This window comes from Cornus florida, unplaced genomic scaffold, assembly GCF_030987335.1.
Source record: "Cornus florida cultivar Cherokee Brave unplaced genomic scaffold, ASM3098733v1 CherokeeBrave_3.0.0_Hap2_Chr10, whole genome shotgun sequence".
In the NCBI taxonomy this organism is placed as follows: domain Eukaryota; kingdom Viridiplantae; phylum Streptophyta; class Magnoliopsida; order Cornales; family Cornaceae; genus Cornus; species Cornus florida.
The window spans coordinates 73,028,377-73,055,014 of record NW_026775580.1 but is presented as its reverse complement, the minus strand read 5'-3'; the positions used below and the strand labels follow the sequence as shown (position 1 = coordinate 73,055,014).

Genomic DNA, 26,638 nt, shown 5'->3' with positions numbered 1-26,638 from the left:
GATTGTGGCCCATTTCATGGGAGAACATCTCTTTAATTCAATTCTATTAACTGCTGGGTCCATATTCGTTCATGGTCTCTCAAATACTATGGTCTGCATGCAAATCCTACATCATGCAAGTCCAATTCAATTTTGGTGCATTGCATGTATTTGGTGGTGAATTATGGGTGTTATGATATTACCATCATTTGATTTGGATTTGGCTGATTTTTGACAAGTTTATTTATTTATAATTATTTAAGTTCGAATTTTTGGATAAATAATTTTTGTGGGGGTACCCACATAAATTAAGTTGTTGTCAGATTGTATAAGAGATTTAACTTCATCACTTTTTTGGTATCATCGACATAGGATTTTACATCATAATTACTTAATTAGTTATTTCAATTTTAGACAATTATATTTATTTCAGTTATGGAATTTTTACTCTATATTTAAGGATTCTCGAGTTGTATTTAGGATTTTTAAATTATTTTGGAGTTGTTATTTGGATGTACGTGAAAGATCAGTTGTCACACAGTTGGCCATTTTTGGAATCAATAGAGACAGTGCTATCGTGTTAAACACCTAAGGGGTACCATGACTAGTACGGCAAAAAAATAATAGCTCAACTTGATCTTGCTCTTCATAGTCACATTTGCATATGTTGGGCCAACCTTTAATAGAGACTAAGACCCTAATGTCATGATGAATCACACAAGAACACAAACTTTAAATTTAGTGGAGGACAATGACATTCAAACATGCTCTCGATAATTTTTATCCTACTTTGAAGATTCTGAATTTTAATTCTGTATTCCTCAAGCAACTTTTGTTTTACTCATCCTCTTTTTTCAACATGTTATTCTCCTTTTTCATCAATTCTAGTTTCTCAGACTACTTGTGACTAGCCTTTAACATTGCCTCAAAAATTCTGGACATATTCGGTCTTACCCTGTACACGTGGCTTTTGAAGGCGTTGCATATGAGTAGAGAAATTCAAGGTCATTAATCACAACTTTATACCTTCTACTCTCTGGTCTTGCTCTTTAATTGTGAGTGTCTTAAAAATCACCCTTCATTTACTTTCCCTTATGAACATGTTGTGTTCTTTTGACTCATACAACAAATCAACCACCATGTCTTGGACACTCTGTACATTATGTTGTACCCTATTGTGGGATGCAGCAATTTAAGATGACAGAGTTGTGCATTGCGCGTTAGATTAAATGAGTTAGATGTCACATCTTCTCTTGTAATTATGCGGTACATGCGATCACAACTACGGTTCGGGTACGTCCTTAAGTCCTTGGTGTTCGATCATTGGAGTTCTCAAATATTGAACTAGAATGGGACCATCCATCTCACTTATTTAAGTACCCGAACAATGTTATAAATGTCGCGACTATATAAAGCATTCTAATTTGATTAATTTTAAGTTTACTATTCTTTAAAATAGTTGAGAAATTAGCAGTTGTCTTTTATTATTAGTAGAAGTGTACACACCCTTCATTTACTTCTTCTCGTGAACATGTGTTCTTCTGACTCATACAACAAATCATACACCCTGGCTTGGACCCTCTGAATAGAATGTTGTTCCCTATTGTAGGGTGCAATTTAAGATAACACAGTTGTGGATTAGACGAACTTGAGTTAGATGTCAATGTCTTCGATCTCTTTTAGTTACACGCGCCTTATTAAATGTGTTCACAGCCATGGTTAAGGTACTTTCCGTAAGTCCTTATTGTTCTAATTCCGATGCTTAGCTGGAATGTCACAATCCATCTCACTTATTTGAATAGACGTGCACGTTATGTACAACAGTCACGATTGTGAATGAGACTATTCATCTCACTCATTTAAGTAGGCGTGCAACGTTATAAATGACAATCGCGACTGCACATGGCATTCTTATTCAGCGTGTTTTAGGTTCGCTAGCCGACAGTTAGAGTCTTGTCCTTGATGTAATTAGGAAGCTTAGAGTGTCTTTTCGAAACATACTTAGGAGGGCCCAAGAGTCCTCACAGTCTACCTCCTTCATGGTTTTTTTTTTTTTTGGCTCTAACATGGTTTAATTTTCAGATGGTGCCTGGCCTTTTTGGGTAGGATGAAATATGTCCATTGCTTTCTATTTTCTCATAGCTGACACCTTTCTGTTCAATGTCTACTTATTTCATAATATGATGAAAAAACAACCACCATATGATAAAGCGGACTCTATCCATACTTTCCTCAGAAGAGAATCTCATCTGCAGCAACAACCCTTATCCTCTCCCGTGCCATTTCATCACGTGCCGCATTGTGTGTCATTTGCATTACACTATAGTGTGTTGCATTAATAATCTACACGCGGCACAAGATCCCCTTCCACGGGAGGGTTCCGCTTATGCTAGCAAATGCTAGCTCTGGGAGAGAGTGTGTGTATGTGTGTGTGTTTGTATAGAGTAATTAGTTAAGCAGGTGGGTTGACAGACATCACAGGTCCTTACTACGTTGTCCTTACAAGAGGAATTGGGGCAAAGGTAACATGGGGTTCATGTGCTTAGCAGGGTACAATTTCTACCATAGGAGTCGGCTTTTGTTGAATAGTGCACAGGCTTTTGGTGAAAGTTGTGGGCCCAACCCTCCTGTTTTAATTTCTAATTCACCCATTTTCATTCACAGAACATGGAGAGGCGTCCTTGGATGAAGAAGACTAGCCCATGTCCCACTACATTTCATCATTTTCATTCACATTTTTATATTATTATATTCTTAATTTTGGTTTTCTGTGTTTTGACTCAGCTGAGTCTGAATTTAGCAGAGCGGAAAACTCAGATGGGATTGAGTTTGTTTTGATGAATGTTGAGTTGACTCAATGAATGGTAGGCCAACTTGTCTTGAATATTGGGTGGGGGCATATAATACATGCAGTCCTTGTGCAAATAAAAATGTTATGTATTGTCAATTTTTCAATGTACCAGCTGAGATGGGAAAAATGGACAGGGAATGAGGACACAAAATCTGCACGTAACCATATATATGAAGTAGAATGACGCTCTCTCTCTCTCTCTCTCTCTCTCTCTCTCACACACACACACACACACACACATTGTGGTGGTGTTGTTAGAAGGCTACTTTCTGGACCTTAGAACATGGGGGCTATTCATCATCATAGATAGGCTAAATATCCAGCAGTTCTCATTAGGTTTGAATGTAGTATGTCTTAGATTGTGATTCTCACCCTCTGTCAGGTTAACAAAAAAAAAAAGAAAAAAAAAAAAGAAATTTTTTAGATAGGCTAAATATCAAGCAGTTCTCATTTTGGAACTGTGGTTGACAGTTCCAAAATGAAAAATAAAATAAAATTTTATTGATGGGCTCAGTTTACTTTAAAAGAATTTTAATACGAAATTTTGATAGTATAATTTTTGTGTTATTCCCTTTCAAATGGCCACATCTTTGTTTCAAAATTTAACCGTGTAAGTGACAAAAAGTAGAGAATTCACGAGTGTTACAATCAAATACAACTTGTTATGGGGCAATGTCTGAAGGGGGCATGCGGAGAGACTGTTTCTTTAATTACTTGAGCCGGTGAAAGTGATCTCCAAATTACAAAAGAGCCACCCTCAAAAGGCAAAAATACACCCTTTTTCCTGCCGTTAACTCGTAATATAGTTTATTTTTGTACAACTAATCTACATTATGATAAACACTAGCATGTATGATTTAAACATAAACCACAAAAACCAGTCACATTAAAAAATAAATTGTTTCTTAATTAAACTAATTGGTGGGAACACGGGATAGTAACCCCCACGGCTATGCTCCCAAACATGTCCCTACAGTGCCCAAAAAAACCCTTAGCACGGTTTCTTCTTTGCCCCCACAAGGCCACATGCCATTGTTTCTGTCATCCTCAAAAGTCCTACTTTAAATCCAACCATTCACACTCCCATTCTCCATCCCACCACCCTATACCTTTCTCCTCCCTCTCTCTCTCTATATATCTCTCTACTTTCTCTCTCATCTCAACAAGTTCTTTCCATCAGAAAATGGCCATCAAAAAATCAAACAAACTGTCACAGACAACAGTTCTCAAGCACATTGTGAAGAGATGCTCAAAGAGACAAGGGTGTGATGATGAAGAAGGGCTTCCTGTGGATGTCCCAAAAGGACACTTTGTTGTGTATGTTGGCGAGAACAGAAGCAGATACATTGTTCCGATCGCCTTCTTGAGCCGTCCCGAGTTCCAGAGCCTCCTCAGACAAGCAGAAGAAGAGTTCGGGTTCGACCACGACATGGGCCTCACCATTCCTTGTGAAGAACGAGTGTTTCAGTCTCTGACATCCATGCTAGCTCATTAGATAGAGGGAGTGTGCATGATGTTAAGGAGTTGGAATTAGCTTTGCCTTTTTTTAGAGAGAATCGGAGGAGAATATGAAGCTGCAATTCACTACTAGCTTCTTTGTTTTCGATTCTCTCTTTCTTTAAATCTAAAATCCGACCCTCTACAAAATGCTAGGAGAGCGAGAGGTTCGCCCAATATTTGGTATTATTTTATACAAAGTGATGATTTTATATGTATGTGTAATGGTTATTAGGTCGTTCTAACTTTTGTACCATTGCACCTGAAAGTGTAATTATGTATATTTCAACAGATTTGAAAATTTTCTCGGGGTGGTGTTGAACTGGCCTTGAGAATAACTAATATTAATGATATTTTAGGGTTGTTCCCATGTTCTCACTCTCTGTCTCTTTGAGAATTATGTATTTTCATATATGAGTGAGCAGGTGATATGTCCTATCCGCATTTTTACCTTTGTATTCTTACATCCGTTTGGTATGCGCTTTATTTTAAATGTTTTGTTTTTGGCTAGAACAGAAACTGTAGGAGTGTTTTGAAAAAAAAAAAAAAAATTGTAAACACGTTTGGGAACGGGCGTTTTATTTTTGATCCGTGTTGGGCTACTGTTATGGTTTTGGACCATAAACCGTTGTCAAAATAAGAAAAAATAATCTTTTTGGTGTTTTGGTTTTGGGAATGAGCACTATGTAAAATAAAACAAAGCCGCACCAAATATACTTTTATTGTCAAAATTGACACATAACAGCCCAAAAATAAAAATAATAGAAACAAAACGCATGCCAAACAGACCTAGGAAATCTGTAACGAACTAAAAATACGGACAATCACAGAACGTTTGAATCAAATCACTAAAAGATGATTCAAAATGCAATTCTAAAACAAACTAACTTTGCGCTACTCTAGTAATATCAAACTTAAACACAACTAGATCATCAGAGAAAAGTGATACAACTAGTCCCAGAAAATAACACAATTAGTCAATAGAAGTAGAGTGCATCAGTAATTTTAAGGATGATTATCTGAATTATATTGAACGATATTTAAAAAAAAGAAAAAGAAAATGTAAGAATACAAGTGGAGTGCCAATATATAAAAACTAAAAAGACCATAAATCCTTACACTTTTGTTATCATATCATTATTCAATGATGGTGGTATTAACTATATTAGTTATCAACATCTTATTCGCTCCCTTAAACAATAACCTGTGAGTCTCTGACTTTGAGCTAGATCATAGCGATGATAAAATGTAAATCAATTTTTTTTTTTTTTTCCTGTAAATCTAAAGGATTGAGACTACAAAGCAGTAGATGTCACACACTCTTTATAACAAATTAAAGAAGATAGACAGCTATGTATAGTGTATATGTACGTCACAGAAGTTACGGATATCAAGTGACAGATTTGGATAAATAACAGCTATGTATAGTGTATATGTACGTCACAGAAGTTATGGATATCAAGTGACAGATTTGGATAAATATAAAGGACAAAATACTGAATCATATACTTCCAATATGCCCCACAACTTGTTACTTTTTTTACAATGACAGAGTCAAATGCAAATTTAGAGTTTTCCCAGTTTGAATATGACAAAACAAAACAAAACAAATAGTATAATTTTAATAATGCAATTATTTTCCATTAATGTATGACGTGTTTTGTTACCACAAATAGTTCCCTTCTTCCACGGCCTAAATTATATAGTCAAGAAGAGACAAAAGTTCACATGTAGAATAGTAAGTAGTATGATAATTGATTAGTACGTAAAACATGTTTGGCTTCTTTCTATGTGTGTAGAAAAATGTTAGATGCAAATCGAAACTTGCAGTTGATTCCTTTGTTACTTTTGCTTCTTCATTCTTCCATATGTCTTTTCAATGTTTCCTTCCTGTACATTCTTGATGCAATTTGTGTTTGTTGAGTACTTGTGTTACAATTCCAAATTATTCTTTTTTAGTAAGCTTTATATGAATTATACTTTGTTTTAAGTTTATATGAGAATTTCATTTGAATATCGGATGATAAATTTTATGCTAACTTTGGTTGGAGAGAAGAATTGGAGAGGAATGAAAAAGCATATTGTGTTTGGTTGGAGGGAAGAAAAGAGATGGAGGAAGTAAGGAGGAATGTTTCATTCCTCATTTCTTCATATTTTTTCGTCCGCCCAATTTTGAAGAGAATGGACGAGAAAATAAATAACTACCTACAATATACAATTTTTAATTTTAACCATTTTTTAAAAAAAAAAATTCAAATGGATATCTACATTTTATTATTTTATAAATTGAGGTTAGATTTTAAAAATATATATATTGAAATTCTCTTTCCCTTACTTTCAACTAAATAAAAAAAAAAAAAAAAAAAAAAAGTATCAGTCTATTCATCATTTGTATTATTCATTTTGTCTAATTAAATAAAAAATGAGAGATACCTTCCATTAATTTTTCCAAACCTTCAACTGAACGAATCATTACATTTATCAATAATCTTAGTGTCATACATTGGTGACACCAATTTGACTAGATGATTGTAACCTCTCATTGTTTAGCCACGTAGTGAGGGTAGTACAGAGTGCAAACTACGAGGTTGGATTCTATATTTAATTCATGTAGTCTATGTATAAAGGGGCTAGTCCCTCATTTTTGCGGAAGAAGGAGAGATTATTTTTCGTTACTGCCGAATCACGATAAAACAAACTATTGCATAAATGTTTGCCCTCTGGAATTCTTACTAGCATTTTTATTCGCAAATGAAAGATTCTAAAAGAGCTTGTAAATCAATTTAACCTCCTATTAACCTGAAATATCTTGTAAAACCTTCAGAACGAGATAGAAGGGCCTATTGAGGATCACGGGAATATATTTCTTTGGGTCATGGACTGGTTCAGTGTCAAGAACCACAAAGTCTAAAAAAAAAAAAAAAAACTACTGTTCACTGCATAAACTCTAAGATCAGAAAGACAAATTTTCTCAGACAGGGTTGAATCCTTACTCTTTGCTTGACCAAAAAGTCTAATCACTGAAAAGTCATAATAGAAACTTCTGTGATCTTTTCCGCATAGCTAGCAAGCATTTGACAGATCTTTTCCACAAACCCTAATTTAGAATAAAAATCCCAACACAAAAGAAGGATATTTTTTTAAAAATATGGTTTGGTTGGTGGGTGCTATTGTTACCACTAGTGTTACCATTATCTTTATTTTTCTGATTCCAGAATTGGGTGATTGACAAGCAAAAGCCCACTTCATGTTGGGAGGTTGGCTCTGTTGTAGGACACACCTTGTTGCCTGATTTTACTTTCTATCCACAAATTGATCTGACTCTGTAAGCTCTCCTACCAACACAAACTATAACACCCCAACTAAAAACTTCATTACATGACAAGTTTACCCAAATAAATATCTGGCAAAAAACAAAAAAAGAACAGCTTTCAATTGTACAACAATTGTGGGCTTTGGTCTGGCTTAGAAATACAAACACTCACAGGGAAAATTAATAGTATTCTGACAAATGTCCTCTTTTGTCCAGTGAAATTCATAACTATTCAAATGTATCCGTTGATTTGGCATCTCACTTGTCGTATCTATGAAAACAGTTTTTTTTGTTTTAAAAAACCTATACAAAACACTCTATTTTGCTCAATTTTTTTAACACTATCTTTTAAAAACTCAGTTATAAAAAGACCTGTTTTCAAAGAATAATCTTTTATAATTCTCTAAAAAGAGTTTATATTTTTAAAAGATAGTTATCTAAAAACATGTCTTTTTACAACTAAATTTTAATAAAACTGAACCAAAAACGGTTTCCTTGGTTTAGTTTCTTTATAACTATTTTCTAAACATTCGATTATAAAAAAGTCTGTTTTCATAGAACACTCTTTTATAATTCTTTTACCTTAACTCGTCTATTTCGATGTTGAATGTATTGTTAAATTACAAATATTATTATTAGTTTTATTTCTCGATGTAGTTGAAAATATATAATTACTAATTATTGTGGAAGAAATTTAATTATCTTACCTTTTCAAGATGTTTTACTTATACACACACACATAAAGATATATATAAATATATATAAAACACACACATACACACACACAAATAATTATCTAGACATCTTTAAATTTAAGTGAAAAGAGTAGAAGAGTGGTGATACTTTCGGGATGGAGTTCATGCCAAACTAACTTGCACATTCCTAAAACACATTAATTCTACAGTGTTCTCTTAACTTCCATCTCCATGTTTGCCCAAATAATAAACAAAAATAAATAAATAAATAAAAAGAAAAAAGAATAATGACGTGACATGATATCAATGTATTACCTTAAAGTTTAAAAACTATGAGTTGTTTCAGCCAAACAAACAAACTATTACAGGTTGGATGAAAAGAAAAGGTATTAATAGATAGAGAGATCATGTACAGTTCATACAAAATTACCTCACATTGATCACAAAGCATCCTCAGATGGGAAATCATCAGAAATCAGCTTTCACGGTTTCCTCGTTTCTAACGGTCTCCCAATCAGAACTTGATGACCATCTCATGCTTTGACAAACTCATTATTCAATTTCAGAGTAAATACGATACCAGTTCGAGAATTTGCATTCTGAAAATTAAAAGCTGAGCAACTTGAATACGATTCAGATCAGTATGTACAGAACTTCAGCCCATATTCGTTGCTGCTACATTTTTTTTTTTTTTTTCCTTCTTTCCCAACGGCTTGTCAACTTAGAAACATCTTTTGACCCTGCGAGCTGCAAGCCTAATTGTCATTCTTTCCTTTTGAGGAAAAGAATCTGCTAAACCCGCGTGAATGTTTCTCTGGTGTTGGCGTAGAAGAAGTAGAGGAGCTCGACTTTGTAGGCCGGTGTTTTGGATGCATGGAACTGATTGGTGATTTTAGGAGAGTGCGTGCTGCTTCATTGTCTGAAGGGCTATACGGGGAGTTGTAAAGATCCATGGGCGACTCACTACCTACTCTCTGCAAATTGGTATCCGTCTCGGCCTGATCCAAGTCTTGCAAGTTCATGCCACTGGTAGTTGGTTCTTCTTCACCAAAGCCTTCGCCCTTCTCAGACCTCTCACTGTGTGGAGACCCCGTAAACTGTGTCGGAGGACGCAAAGCATTCAACTGCTTGCCAAGAAGAAATATGGTTTCTTGACATTCAGCTAGCTTCTCTGCTGCAGCCTCTAACTCTCTCTCCTGAAATGACGAGAAACATCATAGCATCAAACCAAGTGATGGAAAAAAATAGACATTAAATCTCAGGTTAAAGTTCTATTTGACATGGGATTCTTTCAGTGACTAACAAGAACAGAGAGTTTGATAAATTCATTTAAAATGCATAACGTGAAAAGAATATTCAGTTTAAAAAAACATAAGCAGAGAAAGCCAGACTGCTTTAAATTTAAATAAGAAAGATTTTGCATTTCCTGAAGAAAAGAAAGAAAGGCGGCCCAAACTACCAAGTGCAACCATTGGAAGCTTAACTAAATGTGCTATAAATTTTTTAAGACTAAAATATAAACTTAATTAAATGTGTTATCATAAAAAAATAAACTTGTGCTAGGCCAGAGAGAGAAGAAGTGGATATAAATCGCAGCCCTAACTTTTGTGCATGCTCTGACCAAGGTAGTAAAGTAATTCCTACCAGACAGGCTCTCAGATTTATTTTGGAAGGGAAAGCATTTCAATGATAATCTTTACCATACTTAAAGCAAAAGTTGAAGAAATCCTAAAGCATATCCTGACAAGAAGTACAACAACGTTACACATGAACATATGTTGTACATACTTGGACTTTATCATCACTATCATTTTAACGCAAACCTCCTGAATCCATGCATCAACTAAAAATAGCATCCCTCCATTTTTTAACATCTAGGACATTGATAAGATTACCAAATCTAGCCATGGTCATTTCAGTAAAGCGTGCACACATACATGAAATAAAGCTAGGAATCTGTCCCTGAAAATTAGACATGTTTGTATTTGTCTTATCATTTCTTACTTATATATTTGTCTTTTTAGTGTGAAAGGGTATAGTGGTAAATACATTAAAATAATTTCCTTTCCTTTCTTTCTCCAAACATGATTAAGTGCTAAGGCTATCATTTCCTTTCTTTTCCCTCACAAATCAACCAAACACAATGAGATGTTAACACTAGCCTTTCCTTTCTTTTCTTTTCCTTCCTATCATACCATATATGGCTTTAAAAATAGATCAAGCTTCAAGACCATAATATCACTATCGTGTGACTTTTATGACATATTTGTATGTGTAACAAGCCCACAATGCAAGCGCCAAGACTGCGAGTTATACATACACATTCATAATTACATATATAAATGTTGGTCAGTGAATCACAAACTCCCAAATTCAAATAAAATTGAATCACGACTTTCTAAATTAATAATAGATTATCTATATTTTACCAAGATACCAGCTCATTCCACATAATTCTCTTTTCTAGGACAACATGGGAACTCTGAATTTAGTAGGGTTTTGTTTCTACTCTAATCACTGACTTATAATACCCCAGGAAAGAGCAGAAAGGCTGAGAGCATTCTTGAAAGTTCATTTTTGAAAAACTTAGTAAGCATGACTTGTCACCCGATATCTATTGTTAAATAGCATGCATAGCCAAATACTGTTGGGACAAAGCATGACTATATTGTTCAGGAAATTGTAGTATTTATTGATATACTGTGTGAAGTAAAAAATGAAAGCATTGTGAGTAATTCTGGCTCTGAAAATACAAAATGACTTGTATCCTCACCTTTTTAGTCTTGACGTCAATATCAGCCACTGGGCAGCTCTCAATCCTTACAAATTAAAAAGGACATGCAGAAGTCAGCAATAAATTCAAATCTATACAAAACATGGAAATATAAGCAAATATATACATACTATGTATATATATATATGTATATTCATATATAAACAGTCATGGCACCATTAGTAAGTTCAAAGATTCAAATATAAAAAGCTGGTTTGAGCCAGAAAAAAAGTTTTGTTCAATCAAGTCCCATCTCTAACTTAATATTTATGAATACAAAGTGCAACCAGAATTCTGTGCCAAAGGAAACCAAGTGAACGTAGGGAAGGAATATCTAGCAGAGGAATTGTTGAACATCTTTGCAAAAACAGAGGTAGGAAATGACAGGAGGCTCCATTAGTAGGAAAGGGATTGGAAAGGATGTGGATGTCACATGTAACTGTTTCAATTTCTTTTCTTCTTTTTTTCCTAGTTGAATTTCTTCTCTGTATTGAGAGAGGCCTCTAAAATATAAAAGTAAAGACCTCCCTCACAGGCCTGAAAATGTGGGCTTTAGCTTTTGTATGAACAATTTGAATTTAATTGACTGGAAAACACGTGATATGTCAAAACCCAATATTTGGCTGAAAAACAATCAGGCCTTTAAACTTGAATGAGGAACTATTAGTCGGGCAGGCAATGCCAACATACCCAAGAAAAGGTTCAGTGCTAACCTTTGCAATTGCTCTTGAAGATCCTTACATTGGGCCAAAGCATCTTGATGACTCCTCCTTTCCTCCTGAAGCTCATCATCCAGACTTTCTGTTCTCACACGCAGAATATTTATTTCAGCTTGTAACTCCTCTGCGCGTGTTTCAAGAGACTTGTACGACTCTGCCATACATTTCAGCTGTGTCTCAGCCAAGCTGTTCAACTTCTGAACAGATGTCAATTGTGATTTAACTTCTGCTAGAAGCTGCTCTGTTTCCTGTAACTGAGACTTGGTGCTTTCCAGATTTTCAGTACATCTGGTTAGATCAATTACCAAGTTATCTTTCTCTAGTTTCATTTGCTCAAACTCCTCCAGTGAGCATTTCCATGATGTAGTGTTTGGTTCAAAGGTTGGAACGAAATTTCCTTCATGGGGAATGTCGGGATCAGATGTTGAATCAGAAAAGTGGGCACAACCATTTGGATATCTATCTCCCAGTCCCAATGAGTCATGGACCACCTTATTCTCAGGTAAGGCGACCTTATCGATGCAATCAGAACTGATGGTTTCTGCTTCATGATTCTTATAGCCCAGGACATTAAAGTGGAGTTCACTGGCTTTAGTCAATACACGAGAAAGGTCAAGAACAAAATCAACCAAACTTACTTTACTGCTTAGAACCTTATCAAAGGTGGTAGAGAACTCCTCAAGTTTTCGGCTTAGTCCATCCTCATCAGGATCCCTGCCCTGAACAGCCATAGCTTCTTTGCCCAGAATCAAGACAAAGTCATGAATATGAGAAATGGAAGCTGCCAATTCTGGGCTTATTGGATGTACAGTTTCTTCACATTGTTTACTATATCGGGACAAAGAGATTTCCTTCTCTGACGCTACCTCAGTCTCCTCAGGACAAGCCTGCAAATCACATGTGGCACCAGAACAGGTGCTATCTTTCGAAAGACAATTTGCAGAATCCTGATGTAAACTATCACGTGTTTCCTGTACAACATGTCTTATATCCTCCAAAACCTTTACCATATCAGCATCCTTGGACATGGATTCAAACACCGTGGAAATTCTTGATTGGAGCTTCACCAAGGGCAGTGGACTAATATCAGATTGCGAGTCCAGTGCTGACAAATCCATATCAGTAGACATCTGAGTTGCCAATGGAATTGAGTCGGGCTGCTCTTTGGGCTGAAGATCTGTGCTAGTACTGGACTCCACCAAAGCATCAGGGTTTTCAATTTCAGATTTTGTATTAGTTGAATCATTTGATAAATATGCCAATTTCTCCATCTCCAGAAAGTCGTCCATAAGCTCCATGTGATTTGCATTTTCGGCTTTTTTAGATTTCTCACCGTTCTTTACCTTCTTGGACTGAGAGAGGTCAGAGATCAATGTTGTAGACCAAGACCCTGAACAGCTAACTTCATCATCATTTCCATCTTCAGACATGGAAGTCAAGCTAGGCGGTTTGCTTTCACTTTGACTAAAGGAACCTCCAGTGAAAATCTGAACATCAGATTTTTGGGGACTTATCTGTGGATTATGAAGTTGCAGTTGTGTTTCTATACTTTGAAGCTTGCTAACTGTCTTCGCACAAATATTCCTGGAAGCCTGCAATTCGCTGTTACGTTTTGCCAAAGCTTCTTTCAGCATCTTTGTTTCTTCTTCCATTGCCCAAAGACGTTCCGTGAGAAACTCATTATCTTTATGGCACTTGTTTACACTGTCAATGGAAAATTCAGGCAAAGAGGACAAGTGGGGAGTAGAAGGCTTTACAGGAGACCTCCTTAGTCGAGTTTCTCCGTAATCCCGGCCTAAGTTCTCAACTTCTAGCTTCATTTGGGCCAGTGCTGCAGGACCAGGCAACTTCTTCCTCACAAGACCACGCAACCTCTGGCATTCTGCTTCCAGCTTAGCTATTTTCTTGACTCCTTCCAGGTGCTGCTTGTTAGCTACTTCTGCAGATCTGACACTCATGTTCTTTTCCTCATTACGAATTTCTAGCTCTTTGGCAACTATATGAAGTTCATATTTAAGTGAATTTATTTCTTTTTCACATGATTCAATATTGCTCTTCAATAGTTCAATCTCTGCCTCAGCTTGGGATTTTTCCTCACTCATCCTGACCAACATGTTAGAACGCTCTTGCAAAGACCTCGAAAGTGCGGCATTTTCTGCAGCAGACCTGAGGAGTTCTTGGTCTAATTTAGCTATCTTAGCTTCAAACTCAAGCTTTATCTTGTCGCACTGCTTCGTTTTGGTAAGAACAACTTCATGCAATTTATGTTCATGTTCTTCCTTCAAATTCCGTATCTGTCGCATGCACTCCTTGAGAGCGCCATCCAAATGTGAAGCTCGATCTTCAGCAGTAAGCTTTAAAAGCGTGACAGATTCTAGATGATTTTTCAATGCCAAAGCTTCTGACTCAGCCTTTTCCCAACCTGCAGTGAAGAGAAGTCTTAGTTTTATTTCATTCAGTCCATGTCCAATTAAAAAAAACCCAAGTCCTCAACACAGCTACTGAACTACAATGCCTGGTTAAAGCTACATACAAGAACAAAAAAGAAAAAGAAAAAATATAAATCTTGATCGAAAGAAGATGACAATGAATTTTTAAGTGGGAAAAAAAGCATAATTGCACAAGTTTCTTTTAAGTTCATATAAATTTAATCAAATATATCATACCTGAGACAGCTTCTTCAGCAACTTTAGCATGCTGTTTCACTAGGCTTTCCTTGGTAGTCATGTCTGAATGGGCCTCAGACAGCTTTTCATTCAATTCCTTAACTTCATCCTCTAAAGTTTTCACCTGATCTTCATATGTTTTCACTTGATCGTCATAGGTCTTCACTTGATCTTCCAACCCAGTCAGATGTGAATATGACTCCACAGTGATTTGAACATAATTTGGTTTTTTGTACTTATCCTGTTCATCCAGAGACAAAATAAAATAAATATAAAATAAAAGAACTATAGAGGGGAAAAATAACCAAATCAACAAGAGAATTAAACTAATTCATTATAATAAATTAGTCACAAATAAAAAAAGAGGGATACGACTTGCTTAAGATAAAAGTTCCGGTTGAAGTGCTTTTATCATTCCAAAATAAAAAATGTGTTTCACTCATTAAAATTAAAATTTCAGGTTGTTGAAACAGTGAACTTCTCTAAAAACACTTTAATATGTGCAATTAGAACCATTTGAATGCTTCACACAAACTAATATTACAATGACTAGGCAAAAGCCTCCCAAAAGAGTTTTACAACACTGCATAGGGACACATAGTTTTACCTCACTTTGAAAAGGCTTCAACCCAATGATTCATATTAGGTTTGACAAGTGATTCATGCCAATGGATATTACTTATACAAGTATAAACAATCTATGTTAATTGTAGCATAAGTAGTCTAATATATATATGGGCTCTATGCAATTGTACAGCCTTTGAGCCTAAATATAAGCAGGTTCATATGGGTGTTCCTGTGAGATTGAGCAACGACCAATTTATTCACTCTTTGTCCCTTCTACTATAGATATTCCTACTCTTACCAGAAAGACAAGTGCCTTAATAGAGAATGACACATGGGAACTTGCGTTTGTACATCTAACACTTGTATCATCGAAAGTAATGGGTCTTCTCTATAGAACTAAAATCAGCAAGAATAGTTGTCATGGTACAAACAAGAATATGGGGATAACTATAAAGAAACAATTGCTCCAGTAGCTAAAATGACCACTATGCAACTGATTGTTGATATTTCTGTTGTAACCAGAGAACTGTCTTTCAGATTTCTAATGAACAGTTTTTATGTGTATCCTTGACGATATTTCTCTAAGAAGTATATAGTATGCCAGTTATAAAATATGTAAAAATAAAAATCACTTTATGGGTAAAGCAGGCTCAAGAACATGTTTTGAACCATTTAGAAGGTTATTCTAGATGTTGGATACACACATAACAAACTTGACTACTCATTATTCACCCATCATTTCTGACTAGTGGTTATCATTCTTTTGTCATACGTTGTTGGCATAATTATAACAAAAAATTATCTGTATGGTTTTGAGCAACCAAAGAAACATTTTTGGACAATCTTTTAAGATGAAAAATTTAAGGCCATTGTACAAGCATACTTTATCAGTTTAGAAGTCTCCCCATGTGGATATACATAGAGAAAATACCATGGCCTTGATATAATTAGCAAATTTAGTTGAAGATAAATGCGTTGAACCCTATGGAGATGATATGTCAAGTTTAAAAGGAATGACAGTGAGAGGCTCCCAGATCCAAATTATAAGTGCCACCTACATTGGCTGTCCAATCTACCAATCATCAAGATTCACCTGACATTTTAAGCAATTCACATCACTAGAAGTTTGTTTTCAATCCATACCGTCTACACAACGGAGGAGCCAGGAATTTAATTCAGTGGGGGTAATGTTGAACAATGTCAATATAATTATTTCTTTTATCAAAATAAAAAATAAATAAAAAAAACTTAAATATTGATTTACATCTATTGTTATACATTTATGATTGTATATGATCAGTTTTTATGTTTTGAACATTGCATGATAATCTATGTGAAATAATCCCAGTAAATTAGAAGACTCTATTATAGTTTTAGTTATTTGAAAAACCAATTTACAAGAAAATCAATTTATTGATGTTAACAAAATTCTTATTCTGTTGTTTTGTAATCTAAGATGAAATTTTAATTCAAAAAAACTGAGATCAAGTGAAAAAAATAGAATAAAGAATTTTCCACACTGGCTTACTGTTGATAAATATATTGAAAGAAACCGGTTCACCTTGTGGCCTGTTGGCCTAGGCTTGAACCCACCACAAGGCCAAGGTTTGAGACTGGTAGAACATATGCCAAATATATTGAAAGAAGACTTATATGACTCTTCTCGTTAGAAGAATGTAAAAGAGATATATCGACTAACATGGAGGACATGAACTAGTTGCAGAAAAGTGATGTGCAAGAAGATAGCCACCTATAAAAGGGTCAATATTAAGGACCTTTTTTTTTTGGTAATTTGAAGTGAGTGCATTTTTACAATAGTAGAAACTTTTATATTAAAAAACTAACATAAAACAAAAGTTGAGTGGGGGCAATTACCCCCACTCAACGCTATGTGGCTGCCACTGTGGCTACATGTCACTGCAGTAACAGTTCATTTTATTATTCAATGTCTAAGAGGCACTAATTCAAGGAAACCATTCTTTCTTTATTCTCTCCAATTTCAAGCTTATGCTGATGCTAATTGGGTTGGTTGCCATCATTCCCATTGCTCGGCCACCTGGCTGCTGCGTGTGTTCTTGGCGATTCTCTTATTTCCTAGAAGTATAAAAACAACACACTGTTTCTAATTCCTCTACCAAAGCAAACGACAAAGCAATGGCTCAAGGGTGTTCCATAAGACCTAGGTGTGTTAATCATGACTACAACCTCCCTGAGTGCCAATAATACAAGGGCATTCATATTGTATCCAACCCCATATTAACTATTTAGTGTGCAAAGGATATTGAGTCGATTGTCACTTCACTGTTCACAATTACTTGGAAGGTGAGATTAAACTTCTGCATGTTGCCACTCAACACCAACTATCAATACCAGATATTTTTGCAGGGGCAATGATCTGATCGTGGCATGACTATTTAGTTCACAAACTGATGTTATTTAATCAGACTTAGTTTGTGGGGGAGAGTAGAAACAATCATTGTAAATTGCAGATGGTATTGTACATTGTTGTGGTTTATAGGGGCTACTATGTAATTGCATTGTTCTTTAACTAAAATATAAATAGGACAGCTTTTTTGGGTGTGCTTGTAAGATTGAGCAGACAGCCATTACATTCTCTCTTCGACCCTTCTATTATTGGCTCTTTAAGCTTTCACTACTTTACTGAACAATCCTTTCAACAGAGGAGAGAAGGAAATGCCCATTCCAAGACAAGTAGTCATAATGTGATAAGTATGTGCATGTCTTCAGAACAGCATATAACAAAGAGGGTGACTAAGCACAGTCAGATTCAAATTCATGGATCAATTACAGTAGAACTATGCATTTGACAATTAAATTTATTGAGCCTTACCAGGCGCAGGGGAGGGGGGAATTTGAATTATTGGGAACGGTAAAATGTTACACAAAGATGTGCTGGTCATTTAACATGATTAGAGGGCTTCTGATAGGAATCAGATAGGACTAAATAAAGTGGAAGTCATTAAAATTTAGACAGAATAATGCAGATTATTCAACATCTCAACACTCCCAATAACATTAAAAATATTAATAAAAAAAGAATAAGAGGAGATCTTTGGAATACAATCAAATCAAGTTATTTAACAAACTTAAAACAATAAATAAATAAAGTCGCATTATGAAGTCAAGGAACAGACCTGATCATTCTGAGTGCCAGCTGAAGCACCAGCTGAGTCTGATGCAGCAGCTGCTACCACAGCTGCTGTCTTGTCAGATGATTTCTTCTTCCAAGGCCAACTCCGCCGATCCATCCCAGACTGTTTAGTTTGCACGTATATAAGTTAGCAACAGAATATAACCTGACAATATTATGAAGAAGTTGGTCTAACTAACAGAAGAACTCATAACTTAAAATTTGTCTCTTATCGTTCTCATTTTCCCCCTAGCTAAGCATAAATCACTTGCTAAATACATAGAGGTTTTCACTACGTGCTTGCTGGCCTTCACAGTACAATGTTCAGCTAAATTAACCAAATCATGAATAAGTAACTATACTTCAATGTCAATAAACCACACTAAATTCTGCTCAACCTATATTCTAACCATCCATAAAAGTGGATAGTGCAATAAATTTTCAATTGCTAACTGGTGCAGAAAAATAAGCAAGTTACAATGTAAAACACACACACACACAAACATAAATCTTACATCTTACTAAAATATCTGTTCTCTTATTAAGAAGATTGTTGGAGGGAGTGGGAGAACCAGGTTTGAATGAGTCTGAGTTCTACAGTCAAATGGTCTTCAATTATTTGCAGATGTACAGATGTAAAATAACCAAATGTTTGTTATAAAATAGTACATTGTATATAAGTAATAAAATACTGTATTACTCTGACCAACTAAAAAAAAAACCAAATTAAAATCTGCAACAGAAATTAAGGAGAGAAGAGTAAACATCATGTAGAGTACATACTTGACAAACAAAAGATCATCTCTGGAAGAGAAATTCTTTGACATTGTGAGAAAATTGAATTTTCACAGTTTCTCGCTAAGTTAAACAAATTAGTCAGTTGGCAGGTTGCACATAGAGGTTTTTACTTTGTACAAACTTTGAAAAATTTATTCCTCAGTGCATGATCAGAAAACATGAACTAGATGCATTGCTAATATATATCACCCTGATATCCACCTCAAAAAAAAATTTCTCAAAAAAAATCAAGGGAATGCCGATTTTGAACCTTCTACAGCCACTCAATTGCATTGAGCCAATTCCTTTTTTCTTTTTTCTTTTTTTTCTTTTTTTTTTTTTTTTCCCAGATACAGATATTTCTTAATCATTTTGTCTCAAGTTTTAAGAATCAACCCAAAAAAAAAAATAGTACCTGATGATATTCAAATCTGCAATGCAGATCCAGCCCTATGAAAATTAAATATTATAAAAAGCAAACAGCTACTTTCCATAACCATGAAAGAGGAGAGGGAGAGGAGGAAGACTGGACCATCAAGAAAATGCGCTCATGACTATTTGAATATTTATTAAGAAGATCCAACAAAAGAGAGAGAAGTACAAACAATGACATGCATTGCCTACATTTTGTTTAAATCTGAAGTTTTTAATTATCACAGGCACACACACACACACAAAAAAAAAAAAAAAACACCATTACAAATGCTCCAATTTCAGCCCACCGATTCAGATGATAATTCAAAAACAACCAATTGCAAGATGTGAACACCAAGATTTATCTAGAGAGCATTGCTTTTCGGTTTGAATTCGCCACCCTAAGATAGAAGCTTGAACAGAGGAAGTAATTTGAAAAACAATATAAACCATATTAGAAGCCAATTCATCTAAAAACATGACTTAATTTTAGGAGATTAATTCAAATCTATACAGCAACCAACAGTGAGATAAATAAAATAAAAACAAAAAATAAAATAAAATAAGTTACTTCGACTGGAAAAAATAGAATCACATATACATACATATAATTTCTCGGAACGATACGCTATCAAAATCTGAAACAAAATGAAGAACTCGCCCTATATTTTAACATTGATAGACCACAATAGTCATTGAAGAACGAAAATCAAATCCAGAAATTAAAATAAAAAATTAAAAAATCTACAACCGTGACCGACAAAAAGAGAAGAATATCTCCCGAACGAGAAAGAACAGCTTCAAATAGAAACAAAGAGATTGTTTTGAAAAAAACAGAAATAAACCGAGTGAAAACAAAAACACTTTTCTTTCAGTGAACGACATTGATCGAATTGAACTAAAGGAGATCGGAAACATCAAAAATCGACTCACCAGTTGCAATGCAGCTTTCACAACAGAAAATCAAGTGTTGCTCTGGAAATATCAGTAAGTTGAGATTTTTCAGTGACAGAGATTAAGATCTATATAGGTTTTGTTCTCCCTTAAGATCCTCTTCTCCTTCAATTCCAGAGAGAGAAAGTGTCTGCAAGTGTTTTCTAGAGAGAGAGAGGGAGACGGAGGACGTGGTGGTGGAGAAGTGATGCTGCTGCTGGTGGTGTTGGTGGATGGGCTAAAATATTCCGCGTTTGGTGTCACTTAAAAAGCAAAACGTAAGAAAGCTCCAAACATCAACCTTTAAATTTATAAAAAAGATTTAAAATAATATTATTATTTATGGAAATTTTAATTATAGCAACCTAAATAATTTACTAATTATCCTGATTTGCAAGTTTAGATGACAGAATTACCCCTAACTAATACGCTATTGACGGTGAGGTCCCACGCTTGTTCCAGAAGTCAGTCATGAGCTGTACCCGATGTTGCAAGTTTTGTATGTGAATTTATACAGCTACTTTTTGGACCACCGTCACTAGGCACTGTTGACAAACCACTTGAGTGCCTTCAACTTTTGTGTACACACACAACACACAGTATCATATGTGTGTATTTTTATATATCTATATTTATATACGTTTGTATGTGTACGTATTAATAATTGAAGAGTAATGTGTGACAAATTGTTGAAAGCAACTAAATTGACTACGACAATAACATTGTTCATATACTCATCAAAATGTCAAAATTACCCTTTATCTTGTTGATGATGATGATGAGACCATGACGTGACCTAATTTCATGGCATATTTCAACTACTTTGATTGTAATTAAAAAAGACTTTGATTGTAATTAAAAAAGACTTTGATTGTAATTAAAAAAGACCTGTGACTTGTGAGACCAAAATTATTTTTAAATTGAGAAAACATATGAAAAATTGTAAGAAAATTAGGATTGTTTTGAAGGGAAGTGTTGTTTTTAACTATGAATTAATGTTTGCATCTCTCACCAAAACACGATTAACAGAGATTGAGACAAGAAATGAATTGCTTAGTTGTCATTCTTGTGCCTTGTTTGGTGTCTGTAAATGAAGGAAAATGACATAAATTTGTTTATCATATATCCATGTGAAAAATGGCACAATGATATATGAAAGCTGATAATAAAATTGGAGATTAAATTCGACTTAGTTAAGGAGACATATTATTTTGAATTTTTCATCGAAAAGTATAAGGTTATGTTCAGTTGTACGGAATAGTGTTTTGAAATTGAAATTGTAAAAAATTTAATTTAAATAAAGTAATTTTTTCTGCAACCAAATGTAACATAAACAAATTTTCAATTGCCTTTCCTCAAATCTTAATAAGTAAGTTATGACGATTATCTAATATGGAAAATAATTTTTACACCATCTTGTTGAAGTGAATGGTTACATTTACTGTTTTTAATTGGTCATCTATTCCATAAATAAATTAATGGACCCCTCCACTTGTAATTTGCATAAATAATCAATCAAAAATAAGTCAATTATACAATTCACTGCAAATTTTTGATATAAGTATTATATTACTCTTCTAATGTTGATCAACATTGTAAAGGGTATTTAGAAAATGATGACAACCCTAGAAACAATGTTCAAAAACCCAAATTCTTGAGACATCCAAACAGGCCTTAACATGCACCATGAAGAGATTGTTCATTGAGTGCTGATGACATTCATTAGAACCGCCACAAAAAACAAGAAATGGTGGCAAAGATGCGTGTTTTTGTTTTCTATGAAATCAAATAAATTATTATAAGGATGGTGATATAATAATTTCGAGGCTGATTGTTGGACATAAATGTGCGATTAGAGCACCTATTAACATATTAATTAGAATAAGAAAAATTACGTGTTAGTCTTATCTTTTAATTTAACGGATCATTAAGTTTAAGTCCTATTAAATTTTAATAGAATAATAAGGTCCTACTTTGAATTATTTATTTTTTATTAAGTTCACTTATAATTATTTTTTCATCATTACCCTTTCTGATTGGAATAAAATAAAATTTATTTTTAGGTACTTTGTAATAAAAAAAATAATCTCGAACAAATTTTAAATAAAATTTATCTTTAGGTACTTTGTAATAAAAAAATAATATCAAACATATATATAAATTTACTTTTGTTTTTGAAATAATTAGTTTTGGGCAAATATTAAGTAGGAAAATGATTGAAAAAAATTATAACTTAGTCATTAATTATTCATGAATTTACTACTTGAAAATAACATTGTGGATTCCATGAAAAAAAAAAAAAAAGAAAAAAAAAAGTGAAATTAGTTAATTTGTTAAAAATATTAGAAGATTACTAATTAGGTGTCATGTGCATTTTTATTGTTATTTTAGTTCGTGCTAATTGAAAAATTGAGATAAAGGATATAATTAGTATTTTAATAGTAAAAGGACATTAAATGTATTCAAAGAAAGGGCAATGTTAGAAGAAGAAAAAAAATTGTTATTGACAGAATTTTGAACTCAATTGAAAATTAATTTAAGGCAGGAATTGATTGACCTAATAAATTTTTATAGGATTTATTGGTCTTTGAAATTTAAAAATAGAAAAAGGTGTAATTTTACTATATATATATATATATAGAGAGAGAGAGAGATATATAGAGAGAGAGAGAGAGAGATATATATATATATATATATATATATATATATATATATATTTGGGAAGTATTGGACAATGTGGTTGGATTGAAGATAGCTAGGGAAGTGGGGGGAAGGCATCTCCATCATTTTGTACAATATAAATGAGTGGAGTTGTCCATCACTACTAATTATGAAAATATGTTTTCTATGAATAGCCAAACATTCCGTGACATTGAATAAAGCAACCATAGCTAGACAGAGTAAATGGGTAACTTTGAAAATAGAGAAGATGTGTATTGCTTCTTTTAAGGAATTTAGTTTTCCAAAAATAATAATTATAATAAATTGTTATTTTAACCATTTTACAGTATTAAACTTACCCAATTGTTATGCAAAATCGTAGATGATAGAAAGGAAAATAGAAAGGTAGGAAGAAAGAAAAAAAAATTTTACAAATTTTTACGAAGGAAGAAACGATATTTTTTTATTCGATAGAGATAATATAAGGAAAGAAAGGAGAATATCATCATTCCTCCTTTACAAATTTTCATCTACTCATAAAGGAAAGGAAGGAAAACAAGTTATAGAAATTTTAAACTAAATATTATCCTAAATTATATAAATTATAATATTATAAATATTATTAGATATAATGTTAAAAATAATTAAAGTTTTCTATTTCCTTCTTTCTTAATTAATATAGTAAATTATGAATTTATTAAAAGAAAGAAATACACAGTTTCTTGTTTAAGAACGTCTCATCCATTTATTTTTCATCCCTTCCATCCATTCTTTTCTTTCTTACCAAACAGGACATTAATGATATTTTCTCTTATTATAAAATGGAATGCGAGGAGTTCAAACTCGCTGAAAACATTGTGAGTTATCTATTACAAAGAAAGAGAAAAAGAAAAGAAAAAAGGACAGAACATACGAATATTATAGTATGTGAGCACCGTGAGGTACATAATATGAAAAATAACATATTTAGTAATCTAAGTTAATTAATTAAATTTAAAAACAATTCATATGTGTTTTAAAGTTTAACTAAACATTACTTGTAGTCATGTATTACTAATATTTAAATTCAAAATTAATATAAAAAAAAAAACAATTAAAATTGAATAGGAGAAAAGATTCAAGTATTTAACTTGATAGCATATCCATGGATTTGAGTTTTAGTTGATGATATCACATTGTAATTTGTAAAAGTCTGCTTCCAAAATAAAACACTCGAACTTCAAGAATCGGGATAGCTTAATGGTAAGTCTCTTTTTTTTCGAATATTCATGAAGTGATTTTCAAAAAAAATCAAGTAATTTTATAGTGAATATAAGATGAAAAATTTGCATACATTTAAATCCGTTGATAGTAAATTATGAAATGACCTAAGAGACCAACACAAGAAAAAAAAAAATAATAATAATAATACAGCCGACACACAAAAAAAAATTTAAAAAAAAAAAAAACAGTAGTGCCAAACACACCCTCACAATTCCTCTTCCACCCCATTACACCGTGTTTGTGGGGAATGGCTGATTTTCTACTTTAAAGGATTGGACGCAACGTACTTTATTTATTTTTTATATATTTTTTATCCTAACAAACAACACATGCACACACTTTAAATAAAAAATTCTCAACTTTCAATTTAAAAGGCGATAAAATGTCACTAGACTTCAATCTTCGGTGGTAAAATATAATTCTTATACAAGAAAATTAAATAAAAAAATTTATCACCTCATCAAAATTAGACACATGAAGAGAAATTCCATAAAGAAAAGAATTGTTGTGCATATATGTAGCTAGCATGTCAATGACTAGATAAAAAGACATTTTAATGGCATTTTACCACCGACTCATGAAAAAAATTGTATCATTTAGAGAGTGTGGGATGGTTGAACACCCAACCTAAATTTGTCCTATATAATTGTTGAAGCATATAAAATAAATGGTACCAGACTGTGATTAGTTTCAGTAAATCAACTAGTACACTCTTCTTAATTGTTTAGTTAAAAAATTGACTGGTTTTGGTAGAAGATATAATATTGATTTGGTCGCAGGGTCACCATTGCTAGCTACTTGCTTACTTTGACCATACAAACTCTCCTTTTAACTTTTATCATTATTTTAGCACAAACTTTCACCATCCAAAATAAATAAATTAGGATAAATTATGCTGACTTTTAATGAAATTTTACACACAACATTTATGATTTTTATTTCTCCAAATGTTTAGTGCATGTGCTTAACATTACCCCTACTCGCCTATAATTTTCTTTTCGGTAGATCTGTTGACCATATTTGTTAAAATATATTGTAAAATATATTATTATTATATTGTAAAATATATACTAACCATATATAAGTTTACCTTGTATAGGATTATCATATATATAGTTACTATATACATATGGAGTTTATTTGTCCATTACACATAACCTTTCCTATATAAACCCCTCTTGTATATATCTTACATATCATCATCAATACAATATTGAATAATTAGAGTTTCTCTCATTTATATTTAAATAAATTTTATAAAATAACAATTTTACCATTTCTTTGTATGAAAAGACAATAAGAATAAATAACATTGATCTCCCTTAGGATTTTTGTAATCGTGTGAAAAATGAAAGGCCTAACCATGTGAAATTAATTTGTTATACTTCAGAAAAAGTGGATGTAATTTATTTACTCAATAAATGATATGTCATGTAATTTTGCATTCTAATTTTTGTTGGTACCAAGGCTATTATGATGTAGACCATTTTAATAAAGATCTCATAAGTAGAAGCTGACTCATATGAAGAGTCGATTAAAGAACAGTTTTTATATCACCTTACTAATTTTCAATTCAAATTAGATACGTATACTTAAAAACCCTCTCTTTCCCCCACCAATCCTCCAACTTCCGACCTGAAAGGTTATATATATGAAGTAGAAACATATACATAAAAGCTTATAAATTAAAGGGTCTCAATCAAAAATGAGTGAAGATGGTCAATTTTGATGCTAATATTGGTATGACAAGCCTGCACTTAACAACTGAAGTGCTTAGGTCATGTAATTATTCTTTTGTAAGAAGAAAAAGTAGCAGTTCATAGAATGCGATTGTTTCACACCTGACCTAGGTACTGAAAATGAATGCTGATCAACCACACGATTCGATTTGCTCTGCTGTTTTTGCCCTCCAGACAAACTCAATTATACAGTACTATATATATATGTGTGTGTGTGTACACTATAATAATTGAAGATAGAGAGGTAGGTTAATTGAATGAGAAATAAAGGAGGGTGCAGGATACATAAACCATGCAGTGGTGGTGATTGAAAGCAAAGAGCGCGCACCGTCACAACTGGTTGTGGTAGCTATCGGGAGAGAGACACGATGGTGCGGTTGGTGCGAGACCCAAAGCCCCTAGGCTGACCTAGTAGTGGGTCCCTCGAAATTAATCCCAACTGCGTCCTACATACGTATATAAGAAGACGCAGTGTCCTTGTAATTAAGGATATGTTTGGTACGGTGGATTTGAAGGGGGAGGATAAGATTAGTTATGAGGGAAAGGAAAAGAAAGGGAAGGATTATTTTAACCCTCCATTGTGTTTGGTTAGTCAATGAAGGAAAAGAAAGGAAATGATAATAATTATGTTTGGGAGAAG

At 33.5% G+C, this 26,638-nt stretch overlaps 2 protein-coding genes across 2 annotated transcripts; one reads left to right on the top strand and one right to left on the bottom strand.

Moving 5' to 3' along the window:
- Nucleotides 1–3,913: 3,913 nt before the first annotated feature.
- On the top strand, nucleotides 3,914–4,705 carry LOC132279729 (protein SMALL AUXIN UP-REGULATED RNA 12). Its single transcript, XM_059781762.1, has one exon. It carries the CDS (start codon nucleotides 4,014–4,016, stop codon nucleotides 4,323–4,325), a length of 312 nt encoding a protein of 103 aa, XP_059637745.1. The 5' UTR covers nucleotides 3,914–4,013; the 3' UTR covers nucleotides 4,326–4,705.
- A 3,915-nt stretch (nucleotides 4,706–8,620) lies between these two features.
- Nucleotides 8,621–20,607, bottom strand: LOC132279562 (filament-like plant protein 4). Its single transcript, XM_059781579.1, has 6 exons — nucleotides 20,336–20,607; nucleotides 18,216–18,335; nucleotides 14,494–14,734; nucleotides 11,822–14,249; nucleotides 11,109–11,154; nucleotides 8,621–9,531 (listed from the first exon to the last, which is right to left on the bottom strand). Exons 2-6 carry the CDS (start codon nucleotides 18,327–18,329, stop codon nucleotides 9,091–9,093), a joined length of 3,270 nt encoding a protein of 1,089 aa, XP_059637562.1. The 5' UTR covers nucleotides 18,330–18,335; nucleotides 20,336–20,607; the 3' UTR covers nucleotides 8,621–9,090.
- Nucleotides 20,608–26,638: the final 6,031 nt, after the last annotated feature.